General features: G+C 39.6%; 1 protein-coding gene across 1 annotated transcript in view; it reads right to left on the minus strand.

The window, feature by feature from the left end:
- Window positions 1–3,043, minus strand: part of LOC104010023 (uncharacterized) — a 37,354-nt gene extending 34,311 nt beyond the window's left edge. The window contains exons 1-2 of the mRNA XM_087731498.1: window positions 2,887–3,043; window positions 1,519–2,087 (exon numbers count right to left, since the gene is read on the minus strand). Coding sequence (XP_087587624.1) covers window positions 1,519–2,087; window positions 2,887–3,043 — 726 coding nt within the window. The remainder of the gene's footprint in view (window positions 1–1,518; window positions 2,088–2,886) is intronic.
- Between the last annotated feature and the right edge of the window lie 17,945 nt (window positions 3,044–20,988).

Below are 20,988 nucleotides of genomic sequence, written 5' to 3' on the forward strand. Positions count from 1 at the left end.
ATTCTAAAAAATAATGTAAATAATTTCAATTCCTAATATAGATTGTTGACTGCACAAATCACTGACTCTCCTTGTCCATCCATAACTTGCTAAAATTACAATGGTAAACAGAGCTAAATCAACATAGTTAGCTATGTATATGGGAACAATGCACCCAGAAACTACAGTGTTTCCAAAGTGCTGAATAGCAGCAGCTCTCTAGTAGGAGTGAATGATACATACTTCACACTTGAGAAAATCAGAAGCTTTTCTATGCGTGCTGTTAGGCACACACAAAATGAGAACCGTAAGAACACCTTAGAAAAGATTTGACTTTGACAGTGATCACATGAAGTTATCACCATCAAATTAGCTCTGTTATTTTTTAGAAGATCTCTACAGCTGAAACACCCACATACAATGCATTCCTCCCACTTTTCACAACTGATGTAGTCTCGAGAGGACATAAATGTGTTGATGAGCAGCAACGCAATACACATCTCTGAAATTCACATGTATGCACATATAATTATGCCAAACCCATTATTTAAACCAGACAGCAGCTGTGTTCTCAAAAGAAGGCACCAGAGGACGGCTGCCTGTTTGTAACAGGTAAAATAAAGTGTGTTTAGTCACTGGGGAGGTGGTTGCTGTGATACAGAAAGCAGTGGTAATACCAGAGAAGGTGGAAAGGGTGATATGCAGGGAAACCCAATGCAGAGTGGCAGGCTGTCAAAGTAAAGGACAGACAGACAGGAAGGCCAGCTTGTGTACATGCTCTAGGCCTGTATGAGATTACTTAGGTGTCACTTTCACTGCAGAAGTCTCCTTGTTCTTATTCGTATTTCTATTTTATATCTCTCTGCATGCTCAGATCAGGAATTCATCCACAGCTTGTGTCACCAGATTTATAGGCTAGAGGATGGCTCTATTCTTCATACTCGGCAGGGAATGTTTTTTATAAATTAAGTTCACATGCAGAAAAGAGGTGCCCAAGCAAAACTTGAAGCTCAATTTACACATTTCCTTTTGATTATGTGGTAGGTATTCCATGGAAATTTAAAGATGCCTATGGCCAAGTTCAGATTTTATCTAAATTGACATATCTCCATTAAGGTCTACAAATTTATTTTCACTTCTGCAAGAGCTGCGTCTTTTTTGGTACAAAATGCAATGTCACATTCGTACTTGCTACAGAAGAAAGCACTAGGATGTCAAAATTTGGTGGTGTTTTTTTTTAAGAAAGGAGGCTTAAAATACCTTTCCTAGGAGGAAAAACAGAGATAAAAATAACTTCACAAAAGGTCTCTTTAAATCTAATTCAGTTTCCAACCTCAAATATTTTGGCTGGCAAGATCTGAATGGTGGAGAGAGAAAGGAAACCTGTACTTTGGCACAGTGGTCTTATTAATAAATGGGCCGCTTTAGCATGTAAAAAATACAGGTTTCTTCAATAGCATAAACGTTTCAAAATATTGGGAATAAGACCATTTTTTACATATGTTCCTATAACTATTTTAAATTCTTTCTCATACGTACCATTTCTTTGATAATCTTTTCCACAGTTTCTTTCTCCTGGAGGTTGAAAACAAACCTGGATGCTGGGACGCTGGCCAGGAGCCGGAGCTTGGCAGCATTGCTGACCTCCTCAGCCACTCTGGTCATTCCCATTGTGAAAAATACAATTCCTTGGTGTTTAGCATCAGCTGTAGCTGCAAAAATATCCGGGTTTCTTGGATGGTCCACTCCATCAGTGAAGAGCACGGCTACTTTCACACTACCCGGAGTCCCTTCAGTCATGTAGAGTTGTGTGAGGTTAGTTATAGCATAAGTTGTGTAGGTGCCATGACCTATGTAGGTGATGGGAGCAATGTGGGATTTGAATGCTTCAGGACCTTTCCAGTCATGGAAAGTTTGCTCTATGAAAACGGTGCTGCTGTACTGAAGTAAGGCCATCCTCCAGCTAAGGGTACGTCCAGAACTAAGCTGCAGACTTCTCATTCTGTCTACTGTTTCCAGTACAAATTTTTTCTGCTGTTCATGATTATAGTACTTAGCACTTTCGGAGCTGTCCAGTATAAAAGCAATTTCCAGAACGCAGTCTTCATCTAGAATAAATAGGTAGGTAGGTAAGTAGAGTGATTTCATACTAAATCTCGTTCTACCCTTACCCTTACATGTATTTTAGGCTTCAAAAGTGGGAGTGCAATTATGGAAATTTTTGAAAACGTCTGTGATCACAAGTGTGAGACCCTCATGAAGACAGAGCATAAAGAGGCTGAGGAATTTGCTCCAGAACAGATGCCCCAAGGAATAAGAAACTGAAGGTGAGGTGATGTTATGTAGTATGAAATGAGGAATGTTGTAGTGGTTTTATACATTCATTCTGTCCTCTTGCCTGGTATTTCACTGAATATCCTACCAGGATGGGGACCGGGAAGGTGGAAGTCATCTACAGGAAAATGAGTCTTACTGAATAAGACACTGGAATGTGATTTGACAGAGCTAGATTTTGTCCCTGGTACTGACACTCGCATCCAGTTACATAAAAATTTCCAAAAGTAGGATCTGCAGAGTATTAATTTTCTGAACTAGTGATGACATTACTTCTATAGAAATACAATTAAATGGGCTATTATTCTTGTTGTGACAGTAACAGGCTATCAATCAGCCATATCATAAAAAAGCCTACAAGTAATCTCCTTTTCTGAAATACACAAAAGGGGAGGGAAAAGATGGGAGTAAAAAGATAAAAGTGCAAAAATAAGGCATGTGAAAATGTAGGATGAGGCAAGCCTGGCTGATTATAAGCAATATCTTAGAGGAAAAGTTAGCCATGTAGTCCAGAATTCAAATAAATGAATCAGGGAAAAAAGCCCACACCTGTTTTAAAATGACAATATTCACCTTGATCACTTGGGCTGGGATATTTTTCTACAGTATTTGACAGAATGTGTTTAGGTTTTGGTCTTCTCAATCCATATCTTTTTCCTTCCCTGAGATTTTCTGCTAAAAACTCATGGTGTTCAAGTATCCATAAAAGCCACCAGAATCTGAAGAACATCATTTGTTTGGTTTCTGTTTCCTAAACAACACAAATAATAACACAGAAGTACAGCAGTATGAGGACAATAAAACATTATTCAATTTTGCTTCAACAGGTTGCTTAGCAGACTGTATTTTAAAATGCAGTCCCTAAAAACGAGCTGATTTTATTTTCTTTTGTTAAGATATTCTCCAAAATATGTAATAAAATAAGAAACAGAGACATACTGGAGTGGTTTTCAAGCATAGTGCATACAGTTCTAGCACGTGACAAAGTGGAGACAGACATTTTACAAACACACTTCAGTTCTCTGTCACTGTCTGGTAGTATTTGTACAACCAGCACTTCTCAGAAACCTTAACCTTGGCTCTACCCATGTGGATGCAGTGTGAATCTCAAGTGTAATTCACAGGGGTGTTTTTTTTCAAACCTGCTTTTTCCAGAGCTGGCATGGAGACGAGGAGGTACATAGGCAGACCCGAGTTTTTCCCTGTTCTTTTTACTTAAGAACTGAGGGTCATGCGTACTTCGCCTTGCTATCGCAGCCCCCCTGTCCTCAGCGGTCCTACAGAGTCATGGCCTGAGGGTGCTGTCCAGGCATGAATGTATGTGCTGTGCAACCCTGGGGACACGTGGGCCCAGACTGCTGAGCCCAGGCTCGACAGCTACCTATCAATAGGACGTTTTCCTTCTGCAGGGACCGGAGCTTTTTGTCCTGGGCTCACAGACACACCTGGAGTTCGCAGGCTGCTCAGGGACTGATGAGTCAGTCTTGCCCCACTTTGGTTTCATTGTCATCTCCCTGCAAGCTCTCCCCAGGAAGGCAAAACGCGTAGCAAAAGGGCAGCTCAGTGGCAAGAATGAACCTGCCAGGACTGAGCATCTCACAAAAGTCCCTAACACAGCCATGTCTGCAGGGTTTCTTAGCTCCTGCTAGTTCAGGGCAGGAATTCTGGTGCCCACAGACACAGAGAGGGCAGGGGTCCTTACCTCAATGTTCCTAAGCAAAAGGCAGGATGCTGCCCTGGGCTCGCTGGCAGCTGCGTTGTCCTCCCTGTGCTGGATGCTCTGTGAGGAAAGGAGGGAGAAGTGGGGCTGCAAGCTCCTGTGAGAATCGGTGTCATATGTCAGGAGGGGCCAGCAGACAGAGACAGAAGAAAGGGGAAGAACAGCAATCCTGGCTCCCCCTTCTCGGCACCCACCCACGCCTCTCCTCCTCCCCAGGCTATGCACACGCATCCTAGGTTTAGTCCCCCACAGCCATTCCCACACATAAATCCTCATCCATACTTGCACATGTGTGGAATAGGACTGTTCTCATCCCAACACACTTCCATACACACCAGCCCAGTCGTGTTCACTCTCTTCTCCCATCGCTACCACACACCTTTCACCCCCATACTTCTGCACATCTCTCATGCTTTGGCAAGGCAGCTTTTGGTACTGGGCATCATGTTTTCAACATCACAGCAGCCCCTGTCTGTAGGATCCCTTTCAGACCTAAATGAATCTCCTCATAATGAGGGATTCCTGTTACTGCTGTAGTAGAAAGATATCTACTGTCCCATGGATTGGGCCAACTGAAATTTCAGTTGCTGGTGAGATTGCCCAGTGTGAGCAGGTCAAAAAAGACAGACCAGTCTGCAAGCCGTACAGTTTCTCCAGGGTTGTCTGCCACACCTATCCTTTCAAAGACTCTAATAGTTAGAGAACAAGGACTGACGCATAATGTGATGCCTTCAAAACCTAAGCTAGGTGGCTATGGATCCTGAAGGCTATCTCTTTTACTAGTGATTGCAGCTTGTCACTTAATTCTTCAAATATCCTCAGAAAGCTTTTGCATTACAAACGAACATATCACACAAGTAGCTCTTTTCCACAGAAATACATACCTTTTTTTTCTGTGGACCCATCATTTTCCACCTACATGCACACAAAGAGGACCCAATGCTAACTGCTGTCTTCCTTTCCATCTTAAGTGTCCACCAACCCAGCCCATTTATGACAGTCATGGCCAAGGAGGCTGAGGGGATTGTGGGGAAAGGATGCAGCTTTGGCTCCAAACTAAATAGGTGGGAGGGAGTGGTAGGACAACGCAGCTGGATGCTGAAGCCATTTGCTATGGTTCTAACCCCGTTTTCTGTTTTCCGTCTTTGCCAATAATTAGTGCTAAATTGGTGAACTAGGATGGCTGAAGTGCAACTCTACGTATTGTATGGCTGATCATCCTTACCTAAGCTGAAACTAGCTCAGACACAGCTATTTGTGCTACAGTTACAGCTAAGAAAGAATCTTCTTTCAAGGCTGGAAAGAATTTATGTTTATTTCTCTTCAGCCACTTTTATTTTTCCATGCTTACACTGACATATTTAGATTTTGATTAAGGCAAAGAATGAAAAAGCAATTTTTTGCCCTTTAGGGAATACAAATAATATGGTGTTTAACTGAAATAATAGATATAATAAATCTCACATAAACCCTAAATCTTACTGAGAAAAAAATCTAATTCTAGCAAGAAAAAGCATGTTAACTATGGTTGGGATTGCGTGCCTCCTATAAGCAAAACATTGTCATTCTTTCATTTTCACTGCTAATTCCTACCTTAAAACATAGCTGGCAAATAATTTCTTAATTAAGTAACTATTCTGCTTGTATGTTTAGTAGCAAGTTGTGGCTTCAGGATATTTCCTTTTATTAATGAGTGATGTTTACCCTCAGGACAAATTTTTCTTTTTTTTTTTTTTTTTTTTTTTGGCCAGGTGCAACTTTAAAAGTTTAGAGGGGCCTCCACATTTTTATACCTGTTGCGTGGGATGCATGGTATTATTCTGTCCAGAATTCCAGGTATGTGACATACCATACAGTACACTTCTCAACTTGCAGTTTTCTGAATTTGTGATGTTCTCAATACCTGCACTATTCTTATGGTGACAGTTTATCAAAACCTACATGATACCAATGTAAAATATGTATGCATTGATGCATCTGAGATAACTCTTAAAAATAAAAATTAACAGCAATCTTTCTTGCCTCATTTACTGCAAACTTTACCAAATGCTTATTTAAATTTTAATGGCATTACACTGTACATATTTTTTAAATAGAATAAGTGCCTCAAAAGCTATGATTAGGAACATTCATGCTGTCATTTAAATGTTTTAAATTTACTGCTAGAATTCAATTTTTTTTGTAAAGGAATAAAAAAGTTTCATATTTTATCTTCAGGAATCTAGACATTGGATGCTTCAGCACACAATTAATTAATTTTCTATTCACCTGCTATTTAAACATATTTAAGTATCTTTGACGTCTCTGGGAGATGACACTACAGACTTGCGTACTTAGTTGACTAAGTTGGGCCCAGCTACCCCAGCTCACATATGCTTCCAACATGACAGTAGGCGGCATTAAGATTGGTAATCTTTGCAGGAGTCAAAGACTGAAATGAGTATAAAGGCTATGTTACAATTGCACCAACTGAAGCTGAGGTCACAAATATTGCTGCATATCCAGATCTTTGGATTTTTTCCATCACTGATTGAAATCCCAGAGTTCTCAGCTGTCTGATCTCAGTATGTCAATCTGAGAAATGAGGCCTAACATTTTTTTCAAAGAATAAAGGGGTATATGAGACCTATTTAAAACCACAGCTAAAGAGGCTATACTCAGTCAAAGGAAATTCCTTATCATTTTAGAACCATGAGGAGAGATATAATGAAGAAAGATACACTTTTTCTGCAAGTGAGTGTGTTTAAGCACTATTAAGAAGGGAAACCAAAGTGATATGACATGCCTTTGTCACTGCCATTACCATTCCATAGGTGGTGACAGCTTCAGAGCTACATGAGGTTGCAAGGCCACTTTGAAGGGACACTGAATGAAGAATTGGGGCTTAGAGATGCCAGTTGCTGTGGTGTAGCATGACCTTTTGTGTCAGCAACAGCCCTCACTATCACTTCCCAATGGGCAGAAGTCGCAGCAAGCCTGACTGTTGCAAACTTCTTTCCTGGTGCTCTCTTCTTGGTCTGTCCCTCCCCTCTGTGGGTACCTCTCTTGCAGCCTGGTCTGGCTCAACTGTGACCACTTCATCCGTTGTTTAGCAAAATTCAGTACATTGTTGAGAAGCCTTGAGTAATTTCTGTTAAGCTGGATTAACTAATGTCTTCTAGCATGATATCATGTCACTAGAATGTGACAGAGCCCTGACTAGTTCTTCAGCTGTCCAACAAGCCTGTAACAGGACTGGAGATGGAGTAATCATGAGCCAGCATAGCTGGCAAAATACCATCTGAGTATTTCTACATGCTAAAGGAATACTCAGCCACCAGGGAGGGAAATTTTTGGGAGCAGCAGGAAGCAGACAGAACACGCTTCCGATTTTCCTCAGCTCTGAGGGCAATTTTTTTGTCCCAAAGAGCTTAACATGATGCTTCTGAAATGTGTTTCCATTTTTCTGCTACCTCAGTGTGAATAATGCACATATCTTGTCTGCTATGAACTGTTAAAAATACACACATTTCACACAATTTTCTTCTAGTGTTTCATGGCCTCAAGATAGTCTTGACCGTTTAACCTGACTGCGTCATGCTGTAATGGTATTTCAAGAGTATTTATTTCATTATACTATACATGTCAGTACATGACCAAAGTGCCCAGAAGAAATAAAAACCTACCTGACTTGAACTCATAAAATAATGGAACCACACAATTTACAATATTTTGAATCCTGATATTAAAGAGCAATGTTATAAAGAATGTGGTTCACAGTCCTGTAAGTTGTATCACATGTGTGAATTTTAGGAAAAACTGTTCAAAAGTACAAATACTCAAAGTAATTGAACAAGAAAATTTAAAAAATCAAAACTTAACTTCACTGAAGACTGTATCTGAAGAAGGATAAAATAGAAACCTGTATTTCACCTTCTCACTGCAAAACGTGTTTTAGTGGATTTGACAGCTCAGGATTCAGGCTGAATAGTCAACTGAGTACGGTAAGTCTTGACAAATTGACTTTTATTTGCCAACTGTTGTGGCTGCAGTTTTAAAATTTTTTAATGTGGACCTATGTTCTGTGATAAAACCTGGTAGTTCTATATGAAAAATGATCTCTTAATGACACAGTCTTATAAAAACCTGTAATGAAATCTTGGCATACACGAAGGTAGTGGCAGAACTATTGATTCCAGTGAGGCCAGGATTTTGTCTTTGCTTTTTGGTACAAATCTTGAGCGTGTCATCTCACAGAGCTGATCAAAGCAAATCAGCTTTATTGTGTTTTCATCTAAACTCACTGTCAGGGAAAATGCTGTAAACAAGGTCTTTGATGGCAAAGAGTTACTCTTTGTGTAGCTCCCAACAAATGTTAATGATTCTTTGGGACTGGAGCAGTAAACATGGTCTTCTCTTTTGCACCTGGTATGAACCTGGCTCTCCATTTGCCCCTTTTTTAATATTGCTCTTCTGCAACTTTTTTCAGGAGGTGCAGCGAGAAAACTTTAACGAGGCATAGAAGGGAGGAGGCCGTCTTCAATACTTTCCCATTTTATCTCTATACAATACAGCCAAAAGCTAACTCTGAGCATTTTGGTGGTAGGTAAATACTCATAATCTGTCTGTGTGTAATATCAATATATTAGCTTTTGTTTTGTTTTGAAGACATTTGCTTATTTCTACTTTTATTCTAATAGTTCTCCTTTCATTTTTAGTTTGCCTTACTAAGAGATATTTTCCACCTTACAGCCTAAGTATGTAAACATATCTATACACGAATAACAGTTATTTTCAAAAGTATTTGTAGCATTCAGCCTAGCAAGGGAATGAAAGCATATAAATAAAAGAGTACAGACACATTTTTCATATACTAAATATTTGACTGAACATTTGATGATGTTGAACATGTAACTAGATCAAGAATGCTCTCAAAATGAAAACTAAACCAAACCTTAAAGGTTTGATTTGCTACATTGGTGCCAAAGAAAACGTACTTAAGACAAGTAATTATTTTGAATTTGCTGTGGCATCTCAGTGACTTCTTATTGTAAAGTGTGCTTTGCACAACTATTTTCTTCCACCTGCCTGATTTTCAACAGCATGATAACTGTAATTAGCAATACAAAACTCTTTTACACTGTACCTTTTTAAATACGGTAATTACAATTTTCAAGAGTGGAAGCTCATATATTTTGATGGAGTTGCAGTAAAAAGCAGATGCTTTAATCTCACCTAGCACATTTAGAGAAGATATTGTCTGATAACTGGAAAAGGAATTACTCTGCTGGAAATATATTTAGCAAGTTAAAACACGTTGCGCTATGTAGTACACAATATTTTGCAAATGAAAATGATAGAGATTTGGTAGAAAAAGTCAAGTTCCATACAGTTCTAAAGTTGTAATCCTTTTAATATTGGGAATAGATTTTGTCTTTTGGAGAGGTGATTATTTACAGTGTTATAAAAAGACATTTATCTTACAACCATTGTTGTCAGTATAACTCTAAACTTGCATAAATGTCAGAATTTCCATCTTTTGACCTACGGATTTTTTAAAGGTTTATAAAAGTGTGCATTAGACTGAGCTCATAGCAGTAATTGTGCTAGTAAGCTAGCTCTCAGAGCCCTTAATGCACTAATAAGCCTTAATGGTCCTGACCAGCCTCCCCTTATACCCCCACCCACGCCCTTGCCTATGGGTCTGGGGGCTCTGTGCCAGCTCAGCCTGAGGCTGCCAGTCCTGGCCCTAGTGGTGCCGTGGGATGTTGGTCACTGGCTCTGTCACAGCCTTGTGTGGACATGCTGACCTGTGGCTGATGTCCCATTCCGCCCCGTCCCTGTAGAGGTGTCTGATACCCTGGGCTGGGGCTGCCCCCAGGCTGCCCAGCTCCCTTGCTGGGGGCAGTGGGATGGGCCCCGGCTGAGAGGTCCCGCTCTGCTGTCCCGTTGGGGACCCCCTGTGCCCCTGCCCTGGGGATGCAGCTGGCCATCGCTGCTCCTGACAGAGCTGGTGCCATTATTTCCAGCTTGGCGCAAACGCTGGTCGCCATCTGAACGCCAGTGGGCATCCGTGGCTCTTCATAAAACCCTCAGCAAGCCCTGTGTGAAACATCAGCCCTGTTACACAGCATTTGCTTGTGGCTAAACGCTACGCTGCTGGAGCCGGAGGTAGGTCTTCTCTCATAAACTAGCAAAACTCTGCCTCATTCAGAGATTTTAAAAAAGGCGAGTATGTTTAAACATATGTTTGTAAATGAAAACTTGTAGAATGTAAACAGCATAGAGTTGCTTCTGTGGAGCGATGTTAGGAGGAGCTCTGGTCTAGACATCCATTTTATAGGGCGTTGGAACAGCTCGCTGCTTTCGGTGTGCCTGTAGCACGCTCCAGAGGTACGTTTTTACATGTAGGTACACATCAGCTGCAGAAGGAGTCTGCATTATGGCTTGCTGAGTGAAGAGCTTAATGAAATGCAATTATTATTGAATGGTATTGCACAGATACAACTGACAGCAGTAGGCAGTGTTTAATCCTGTCTATGCTTAAATATTTGGAACACCAAGCTAGCTGAATCTTGCTGTTTAGCCTTAAAAAAATGTCAGTAGCTGAGAGGCATTATAGATGGTGGTTAAGAAGGCGGGTTAAGATGGATGGGAATAAAATGAAACTTGGTAAAAGCTAAATTGCATTACACCTCGCAAGAAAAGCGAGCAGATGGGGCCGAGTTCAGGACTCGCCCTGTCGGACTGCGGTGCCGGGCGGGGATCCGCCATCACCGGCCCGGGCGGGAGCGGCCCCGCGGGCCGCCCGAGGCGGCGGCTGGCGGCGGCCGGAGCAGTGCATGCCGGGAAGCGTAGTTTGCAGCCCCGCGGGGCGGGCGGGTGCCGGCCTTTCCCCGCCGGCTCCGTGCTGGCAGGCGGCAGGGGTTGCTCAGCGGCGGTGGCCGCTGGCTCGGCCTCGGCAGCTCTGTCCAAGAGGAAACAAAAATTTTTAAAAGGAAAGTCTGGTTGCCTGTTGCCGCTAAGCTGGTACACAGAGCTGAAACTGCCGCAGCACCTTTGCATACACATGACTCCTCTTCTGAGGGCAAGCAGCTTGGCTCTTCTCAGCGGGTACTGTAAAGGCCTCCTGAGTTTGGGAGGCAGAATTCCATTTAACCTGAAAGGAAGGTTTTTCCAGGAGTGGAGACAATAAATAGTGTGAGGGAAAAAATGCCTAGTGGCTTTCTGCAGTAGAGACTTGGTTCCTACTGCAGAGTTGACTTATTAAATTGCTTAAGCATCTGATCTAGCCATAAAATCCTCTGCAGGAGTGAAGGAACGCTGTCTGCAGTGTGAAGCTGAGGGAAGGAGGATGTGTTTTTAAATGCTTAAATATTAACAACACTGGTGTAACATGTTCAGTGCTACTATAGCAAGGATTTATGTAGTGAAGTATTGGTTCCTTTAGGTAAGAATAATATTGAAGGATATTAATAACTCTCTGTAAACATCTACAAGTCAAAATACATTCTGCTGTTATCCTTTGTATCTAGCCTAGCAAAAATCTAAGTAGACCTTTTTTCTGGCTCTGAGGATTGCTATAGAAACTAAACTATTAATGATGATGGTGTTTGTTTCAACAATATTCTTGTTTCAGTGAGAAATTTTAAAATTTCTATTGGTTAGGTTTGCAGCTATCCATGCTGAAGCTCCTGAATTCAAAGAAATCTGTTAACCTACTTGTGGACTTCTTAGCTCCATGTGCCAGAGAAGAAAAAAGTCGGTAAGGCTCTTCCTTACAATAACCTGATGTATCCTCTTTCTTTAAGTATACATAAAAACATATAAACGTTAGTTTAAGTGAAATTTCAAATGGGATGGCCTGGCTTTACATGTACTTAAATGAGATGTTAAATAGCATATGCAAGCACAACTTGAAGAAGTTTTGCCTACACCTTCTTTGTCATTATTAAAAATACACGATACCAAGAAGTCTGAAGGTTAGCATGACTTTAGATACTATAATTGCCACATGAACCATATTATTGTCAACGGTAGTCAGAATAATATTTACTTAACTCTAAGGGCTTACCTCATAGTGAAACTCAGCTGCTTTACCTTTGAAGTGTAGAGGTAGGAAAAAAAACTTGGAAGTAATTTTTCCAAGTACTTCAAGTACTTTCTCAGATGTTCTTTGTGCAAATGATTGGAGCATCAATCTTAAAGGAGTGTCTCCTCCCTCAGTTCAGGCTATGGAGGCTTTGTTGGCTACCAGAAGGGGACAGTAGGATGTTCCCTGTCTCCAGAGCTGTCCTGAGATTAGTACCAGAGCAGATACAAGGTGCCCTGAAAATATCAATGTCTTGTGTGCTTATGGAAGATGAGGATATTTGGCTACTGAATAAAAATGGTCCAGAGGTTCAAAATGATTTGGGTTATCTTTATGTGTAATCACTGAAAGAATGTGGGACAGTGCTAAAAAGTTTCCAGCTGTGTACATTACTCCAAGAACAGGGAGGACAAAAGGAATACCTTTGAGAAAACCTTCTGTTTTACTGAGCTCATAGTTACATGTCCTTGCACTTTTCCAGATATAAGTACTTCTGGCTTACATCATCTCTCCTGTAGGTTATCAGTGTTTTACAAATCTGTGTGCTAAGTGTTATTCTATGCCGTTTCAGGAGCAATAGAAAAAAATTCTGAGAAAAACTACTGGTACTCTGAATGAGTTGTTTCAAAGTCGTTTGTGTTTCAGCAGGTGATCTGGTTGACCTGCCTGCAGATATTATTTGAATGCATAGATGCTACCACAGTACTATCCTGTGCTACTGCTGAACGGGGTATCTTTTCAGTAATAGCTCTTCTGGATTCTGCACTGCAAATCATGTACCCTAATCCTATAGACTCACAATACTATGATGTGGCTTGTGCTATAAAGAAAATTATCCTGGTAGCCTGTTTGTGCCCTTGCTGCTTTCTCCTATTACTATTCAAATGGGAAGCTGAAATACTTCAGATCAAGCAACGGACACTTCATAATTGGCATCTTGTGCAGCATTCATATTCCATCTAAAATGATTTTGAGAGAGGACTTAATTTGCCTCATCTCCTCCAAATAGGATTACAAATAATTTCAAGATATTATTACTGTTCTTGAAATGGATATACTGTCTGAGGAAGACTAACTGTAGCTCAGACTCAAAATTCAGAGGATTTTGTCTCAGACTTTTCAGGATATTGAAGTTTTCACTGGTTATGATGGAAAACCTAGTGCCTCTGAAAGAAATGATTCTCAGGTGTTTTATCTGGTAAAACAGGAACACCAATCCAGCAAAGTCGTGTTTTACTAGGTAAAACATGACTTTGCTGGATTGATGCTAGTCTCCCACATTTTAGTGGAGAACTTCGTTCTGTTAGTCTGGTATGTGCTGCCTCAGGGCTTGAATGCATTCACTAAACTGCTGATAGTGTTAGTGAAATAATAACCACTTACCATGATAGCCTGGTGATATATGCATCATTCTGCCACATTTTGTTGACCACATTGAAGGCTTGTGCTGCTAAGCATTTGCCAAAGATGGGACATATGATAAAGATGGCACTTGTTGCTAGTATCACGAAACTCGCTGTAACATCTTTGGATAAGCTGAAACGTTAACTCTATGATGTAGTTAGGCCTGTCAAGACACCATGCATGGACAAAATCCTAACAGCTGGTGTCTTTGAGGGAGAATAAAATAAGTCTTTTTATTTTGAAGTACCTCACAAACAAGTACATTACTTACCTATCTCTCAGATAGATTTAATGATACTCCCCCAACCAAAACAGACTTGTTTATTATGGTGTTGATAATTTTGAAATAAATGAAGCAAGAGATATACAAAGTAAACTCATTTTTTCCATATATGATGATCATTTTACATATGTTCTGTATTCTACTTCCACAAAAAATGACTTCCCTTGGTGTTAGATTGAAGTTCAATGGCTAGAACATGTATATTAATACTGCATCAAGTGAAATCAGTCACTAATTAATCACTAATACCATGCTTAGAGTTGTAAAAAGGATTACATGGAAATTAGGAAAAACTTCTTCACTGAAAGGGTAGTCAGGCACTGGAACAGGCTGCCCAGGGAAGCAGTTGAGTCCCCATCCCTGGAGGTATTTAAAAGATGAGTAGATGTGGTGCTTAGGACCATGGTTTAGTGGTAGACTTGGCAGTGCTAGGTTAACGGTGGGACTCTATGATTTTAAAGGTCTTTTCCAACCTAAACGATTCCATGATTCTGTCAAATAGAGAAAATAGATGTCCATTTCTGAAGCAGTTAACCTACCACAGTGCTTTAATATCAAAACATCTTTCTCCTCTCCTCTCCTTCTGGTATTATCATCTGTTTACCATAATGATTAGAGAGGTGGGACTAGATTCTCTACATTTTTTTAAAGCCTGTGGTATTCTAAACTTGTTAAATGCATGTGCATAGTGCTACAAAACATCTGACTTGTTAGAGACTCTTAAGGAAACAAGTAAATTTAGATATAGTGTGAGTTTTCGGTTGATTTATTTTTATATTATGTATGCTATAGAACAACTGAAGCTTTTCAAGTGGTTTTTGGGAGAGAAGGCTGGAGGTCTGGAGTAGAATCTCACTGTGGAGTCTCAGTTCTTAAAAATTAGGTTGGCATACCACACAAAAAAAAAATCGGTTAAAAGATATGGCCACTGGGTGTCAGTCTTGACTCAAGTATGAACGTCTTGGCATTGCTGACTGCAGAGATTTGCTTGGAGATGACTGATAAGAGCAAGGCTATTAATATCAGTACTACGACTAACATACTTCTTTTTTTAAAACAGGGAATTGTTCTGTCATAGTGAGTAACAGTTCTATGACTATAGCCACTTTGCTTCAAAAAGAGACCAGAACATGTAATGTGGTGGTTTATAGTTTTGTTTTTCTGTTGAATGGTCTGTTTGGGTATTGTGCTTTACCTATGGATCAGAAATATGTAGATGGAAATAGCTGATCTTTCCTTCTCCCTGACCCGTGGAATGCTCTCAGAAATAACTGCTGAACAAGCACAGGCCTATAATGGAGTGTGGGCTACCGGAGGTGTTCTTGAAGTAGAGAAAAAGGGGTGGGGGTTAAGATCTTTTGTATGAATAGCATTGCCTGCTGGAACGACTGAGATACAGGCTTTGTTAGTTAACCTAGCCTGCTTAGTATATTACTGCCCTTTGCATGCACTTTTCCTTTATATAAGAACTTAGTCCTTTTTAGAGTTAATCTCATGTGACAGACCTTCAGCCTTCTCTTCTGAAAACCACTTGAAAAGCTTCAATTGTTCTGCACTGCAGAAAATAAAGTAGTTTTTTTTAAAGATAGCATTTCTACACTCTCTTCCCAAAGGTATTCTTAATAGAACTTTGGATATTGCATATACAGTAAATGTTTAAGGCTATATTACGTTTCCTATTACATCTCCACCTAACAGACAGGGAGATAAAAAAATTACTAAGGGAACATCAAATAGTAGTAAATAAGTTTTGCCAAGCTCTGCTTGTGAATGGGGCTCAGACTGTTAGTGATTCAGCTGAAATGAAAATGCTCATTCAAAGTATTCTGTAATGTTTTCATGGTTAAAATTAGTTCTGTTTTGAATCATCTTAGAGTATGAAGACTCTCAGGAAAGTATAATCAAATTCAAGGGAATGCGTAAAGATATGATACTAGTTAAGCAAAATTAATTTCAGAAGCTTTCCAAAATGAGCAAATTACAAGCTTATCTTTCGTGTCTTTTTGGAGATCCAAAGGTAGCCTAACAGTCTGCTCCTACCCCCACTTCTTTTAATTGCCTGCATTTATTGCTTATGTTTTCAGGAAGTTTTTTTTCCTGGTGAAACTGCTTTTCAAGAGTGAGGCGGTAGTACTGACAAAGCTGACATAACTGGGAAGGAATGTTCTTCACAGTTAAAGTTAAGAAACTTTTTAGTGCTGGATTTCTTGTGTTCTTGAGACTGTATGTTGAACTGAGATTACTTCAAATACATGCTAGCTGAATATTAAAACATCACAGTACCTTCCGTGAGCAGGATCCTGAAGCATCTTCATTGTGTCTTTTATGTTCTAACTAGGCAGTTTTTTATGTGGACGTCAGCTGTAGATATGTATCTTACACATTAGTGGCTTCTTTTGTGGGGCATCTTTAATTGCTTCACATTGGTTTGTAGAAATTAGAGATGCTGGGGGTGCTGTGGGACAGAACTGCCCAAAATATGGTTCAAAACTCACTTCCGTGAATTATATAATGACAACTACCACATGCCTATAGAGGTTGCTGAGTTCTGGGCTGACGCTTCTAAGCTGTAACTGGGAATTCAGAGAAGACGGATGATGCAGTAAGGTTAGGTTGAAGGACACAGTGGTACTTTTTTTCCTGCATGCTCACGAGACCTGACCTAGACAAAGCAGCAAGTACTTATACCTGCAGTGCCTGTTGCTTGTAGTGCTTGTAGTGTGGTGCAAAGCAGTGGATCTTAGACCTTCTTGCCTCCTTGGCTTGAGAACCTCTTGAGAACTCTGGTCTGGAGTAGAACTTCTCACCCCACTCTAAATACATAAAGTTCTAGTGGAAGGATTTTAAAATAATAACAAAAAAAAAGTGAAGTTGCCTGAACTTGAAGCGGTTGCTCCTGGTTTTGATCATTGTATATCATAAAGCATGCGCGGCATAGTTAAGATGGTTACTCTGCCAAAGGCAAGCAGAAGGAATTTGCAGAGTTACAAGGATTTTGATGTAAGATTCTTTGAGTATTGTATGTTTCTTTCCTACAGTCTTCATTGTGTCAGGTATTTGGTCCATCTCAGCCCTGTTGGTAGTGGTTACTATCAAGAGAAAGATAAAGTCAAGAAGGAAGACGTCCTTTGTCAAAGAACGAGACGTTAAGTGTACTGAATGCATTACTATTTTATTTGCTTTTAGAAGTCATTGATGCCATAGGCCTTCCTGACTAGACCCTCGCAGTCCATGTCTGTTTCCCAGGTCTGTTAAATGTCACCTCAGAGATCAGGAAAAATTTCTCCTCCTCCCCTTAAATGCTTTTAGCCAGGGGCAGCTGAAGTAAAGATCACTTCAAAGGCCAAGCATGGCTTTTATTTTTTTTACTTGGCATTGCAGTGGCAGTAGATGGTAGCCCCGAATTTTACTGTCACAGTTAAATGTTACGACTATGCCTGGTTCTCTTCATATTTGTGCATATCAGGAACATCTCTTGTAAAGATGCTGGAATTGCAGTAGCTTAAAATTGGTGTAGAAATGGGATCGTTCCCCATACATGATAAGAACTCTAAGGCAGAAAAGGCATGTGACTCAACATCCCTTATCTTCAACTGTAACTCCTTTCAGGAGTGCTTAGATAAGATTAAAAGAACCAGGCTTCCTTCCAACCATCTCCCACTTTTTCACCTGAAGAAGTTTGCTGAGAAAAGGAGCAGACTCTAGCTGCAGAATTTGAGTCAGCTTCTAGCATGTCACAATGCAGATTCAAATTCAAGGAAAATGGGGCTCATTTCTTCAAATGTGCATATGAAACTGAGCTCTTTTTTGACATTGCAGTTGAGTTAATAGAAAAGATTCTGTTGACTCCTTTTTGTCATTCATCCTCTGTGGAAAATTGTGTAAACCAAATACTAAAAGAACCACAAACCAAAATCTGAGGGATTTTGCCAGATAGTTTAAATAAGCCAAAACGAAATTCAATAAACTATTAGAGTTGCAAACTTCAGCAGTCTGAAAATGTAAATGCTGCTGTTGCCTACGGAACTTTACCTCTGATCCTCCTCACCAATGTATTTTTTTTTTACCTTAAGGAAACAAGTGACAGTAGCAATGATCTCTGCTTTGTTTGGCAGATAGGGGGGTGCAGACATAAAGATCAAAATGACATTAAAACTAAAAGGCAATATTTTATTATCTTGTAGGATAAAACCACCAAACCAATATTTAGTGTATTCAAATTGTTTATAGCGATTCACATTTATTTTTGGCCTCTTCCTTCTGTGCCTAGATTCTAAACTGAGCAAGGAGTTACATAGGTGCTACAAGAGCAATAGTGTGCGATGAAGTCCCTAAAAAATATTGAACTGTTTTGTACAGAAGGCTCAGTACAGCCTGCTGGCAACTGATTTTGTGCTTCAGTGAGCAAGTGTGCCAGCAATGTATCAAAAATGTAACAAATGCAGTATTCCTGTAGGTGTTTAAATCAGGGGCAAAGGTGCTGTTTGGGAATCTGACATGAGAGTCTCCCTTCTATATAGCATGTCAGGCTGAGCACATCTAGGAGAATGCGCTGTGGTGGAGACACTGGAAGATGCACCCACATTTTTTTTCCTCTTTCTTACTCCTTTCCCCAAATCATCTAAAATAACACTGAATTAGTTCTATGCTCTTTTCTGTAAAATTAACTGGTATAATTGAACTTGTACACTGAGTCAACATCACATTTGTCTACTCTTGTTCTTCACAAATACAAAATGGATCAAACCCAATGAAGATATTTTCAATTAAGCTGCATGAAATATAGCTGTGTTCCTGGGTTGTCTGTAGCCATAATGCATATAGTAAGTGCTGCTTATGATTGTGCCCTGCCCAACATCTGAGTGGGGGGAATGCCACGGAAGAGAGGTAGCAAGACGAAGGAAGGGAAAAAGGGTCTCTGACTCCCATAGCCCCTGTAAATCATCCCAATATCTTGCATCTTGGAGGCTAGCTTTCTAGTAGTGATTTGATACCAGAATTAAATCTTAGTGTGCGGGCTGGATTTTCCTGTCCTACAAATACTTATCTAGTTTTTAGACACTGCTAATAATTCTTTAAAATGTAGTACTGGCTTTTGAAATTTTGAAAGCAATAGGTGGAACTTAGCTAGCTAGCAATTGCTATGGTAGCAGAATGGTTTTATCATAAATCTGTGTAAGTAGGTTGCAAGCATCAGTTAATATATTACTGTGTTTTCCAGAGCAGGAGATAGCATTTAAATTTTGTATTTAGAATCTGTGCATGTCCATACATAAAAGTCAAAGTATATATTAATATCTAGACTACTTAAAAAGACTGGAAATACTGGTGTCCAGTGCAGTTAGTATTCAGACTTTAGTAATAAAACAATTACGAGAATAATTTTACATGCTTATTTGATAGTGTCACCCAAAGATTCAATTAGGATGAAGAGTTAATCGGATGGAACAGTGTAAAAATATGATTAGGCTCCTAGATACTATAGTTTTAATGAAAAGCATTACTTGTGTCCTCTGTATTTAGAAACAGTGAAACAAGAGCAGGGATGATGAATTCTTTAGCCTGATTTTGGGAATGTGACCCATGGAAAACTGCCTTTTGCTACGGGGAAAAAAAAGGCATCTCCTGCAGCATATGATTGAGGGTATGGAGTGCAATCATGTCCCTGTGTAAATTGGTCAGTTGTGACAGGTTTTTTAATCTCAAAAATAATAATGGTTCTCTTTGGTATTCTAGAATATGGAAAATCCCTTATTCTTATATTTTAACCCTTAACAGAATCCCAGAGAGAATGATATTTTGAATAACTTTCTTCTAATTTAACCTGATTATTATACTGTTAAAACCTAAAGGTCAAACTAAAATGGAAAACTGCCCACAAATCCCTAATCTTTCACTGTGTTTAACTCAGGATGAGTGTGAGATGATGACAGGTGGCTTTAAAGTACCTTTTGTCCTTTCCTAATCCTGGTTTATGGGGATTTAAATATCACAGGCATAGTAAGTAGTCAACAAACTGCTCTATCTCATACATAGTTGTCCAGGGATCACTGGGAACTAGGAAAATACATAGGCTATAGTGTTGCACCTTCATCTCTTCCTGGTATGCACTCTAGTTGTGATCTGGAGTAGGATCTGCTCTGGTGACCCTAAATCATATTCAGTTTGTATGAGGTTTTTATACTGGTAAATTAGTTCAAACCAGCAGCTTCATAGTTGTGAATCTGACCTTATATCTTATACTGCAACTTGATTGATATGTCAGTTTACATAAGAAGTAATTGTGTTGTGCTATAGGAAGAGCAGTATGAACTACTGCACATACTGATTACATTATTTCTGTTTGCAGTCCTGTTTGCTGTCTCTTGTAACTTAATCTTTAAAGAAGCAGGTTAATGCTTGCAAGGAGATATTAGGAAGGCAAGAATATATTGGGAAGGAAAGAAAAGGAAATGGCAATTTAGAAGAATATGTGATCCATACTGGGGTGAGTGAGGATATAGCAACAGAAATAAAAAAAGGGAAGAGCATGCTGTCCATTAAGAGAACAGTAAATTGTTCTTGGTGCTGTAGCTTGAAGAGGAAGATTTGGCTTTAATGTTTTCTTTCATCAAAAAGAACTTGGTGCAGAAATGGAAGAGTGCTGGCAATAACATTATATATAATTTGAATCTCTGCTGATTGTAGTCAGTGCTTCAGTATTTGAAACAGTTGTAGTCTGATGACATTTGGAAAAGTTGGATGATAGTAAGACGTAAGAAGAGTTTCATGTATTTTGAATGCGTTCTGTCAGTTTTATTGAAGCTCACTTATCTGAATTGATTTAAAATGTGAAAAAGCTTGTCTAAAGCTAATGTATTACTACATTCATGAGACTTGTCAAAGCCCAAGCAAGATGGAACCAACAGTGATTATTGGCAATATGAGGTGCATAAAGGGACAGATATGACTAAGTCATATTACAAGGATGGTGTGGGATGCCTGTGTTGATTATTGAGGATGTAAATATTTGTCTTGAATTTTCACTAGGTGTCTTTGATTGCTAGATATATAGAGAGAGATATCTACTGCTGCAAAAGGTAAACATGGATCAGCAGAGTTTCTATTAATTAGTTTTTACTTCAGCATTTCTTAGTATCATCATCTGCCTGTCGGATGATGACAGCTTTTTAAATGAGAACTTCACCATTCATATAT

This window comes from Nipponia nippon, unplaced genomic scaffold (assembly GCF_047370975.1).
Source record: "Nipponia nippon isolate SJK-2023a ecotype South Korea unplaced genomic scaffold, ASM4737097v1 scaffold_5, whole genome shotgun sequence".
Taxonomy (NCBI): Eukaryota; Metazoa; Chordata; class Aves; order Pelecaniformes; family Threskiornithidae; genus Nipponia; species Nipponia nippon.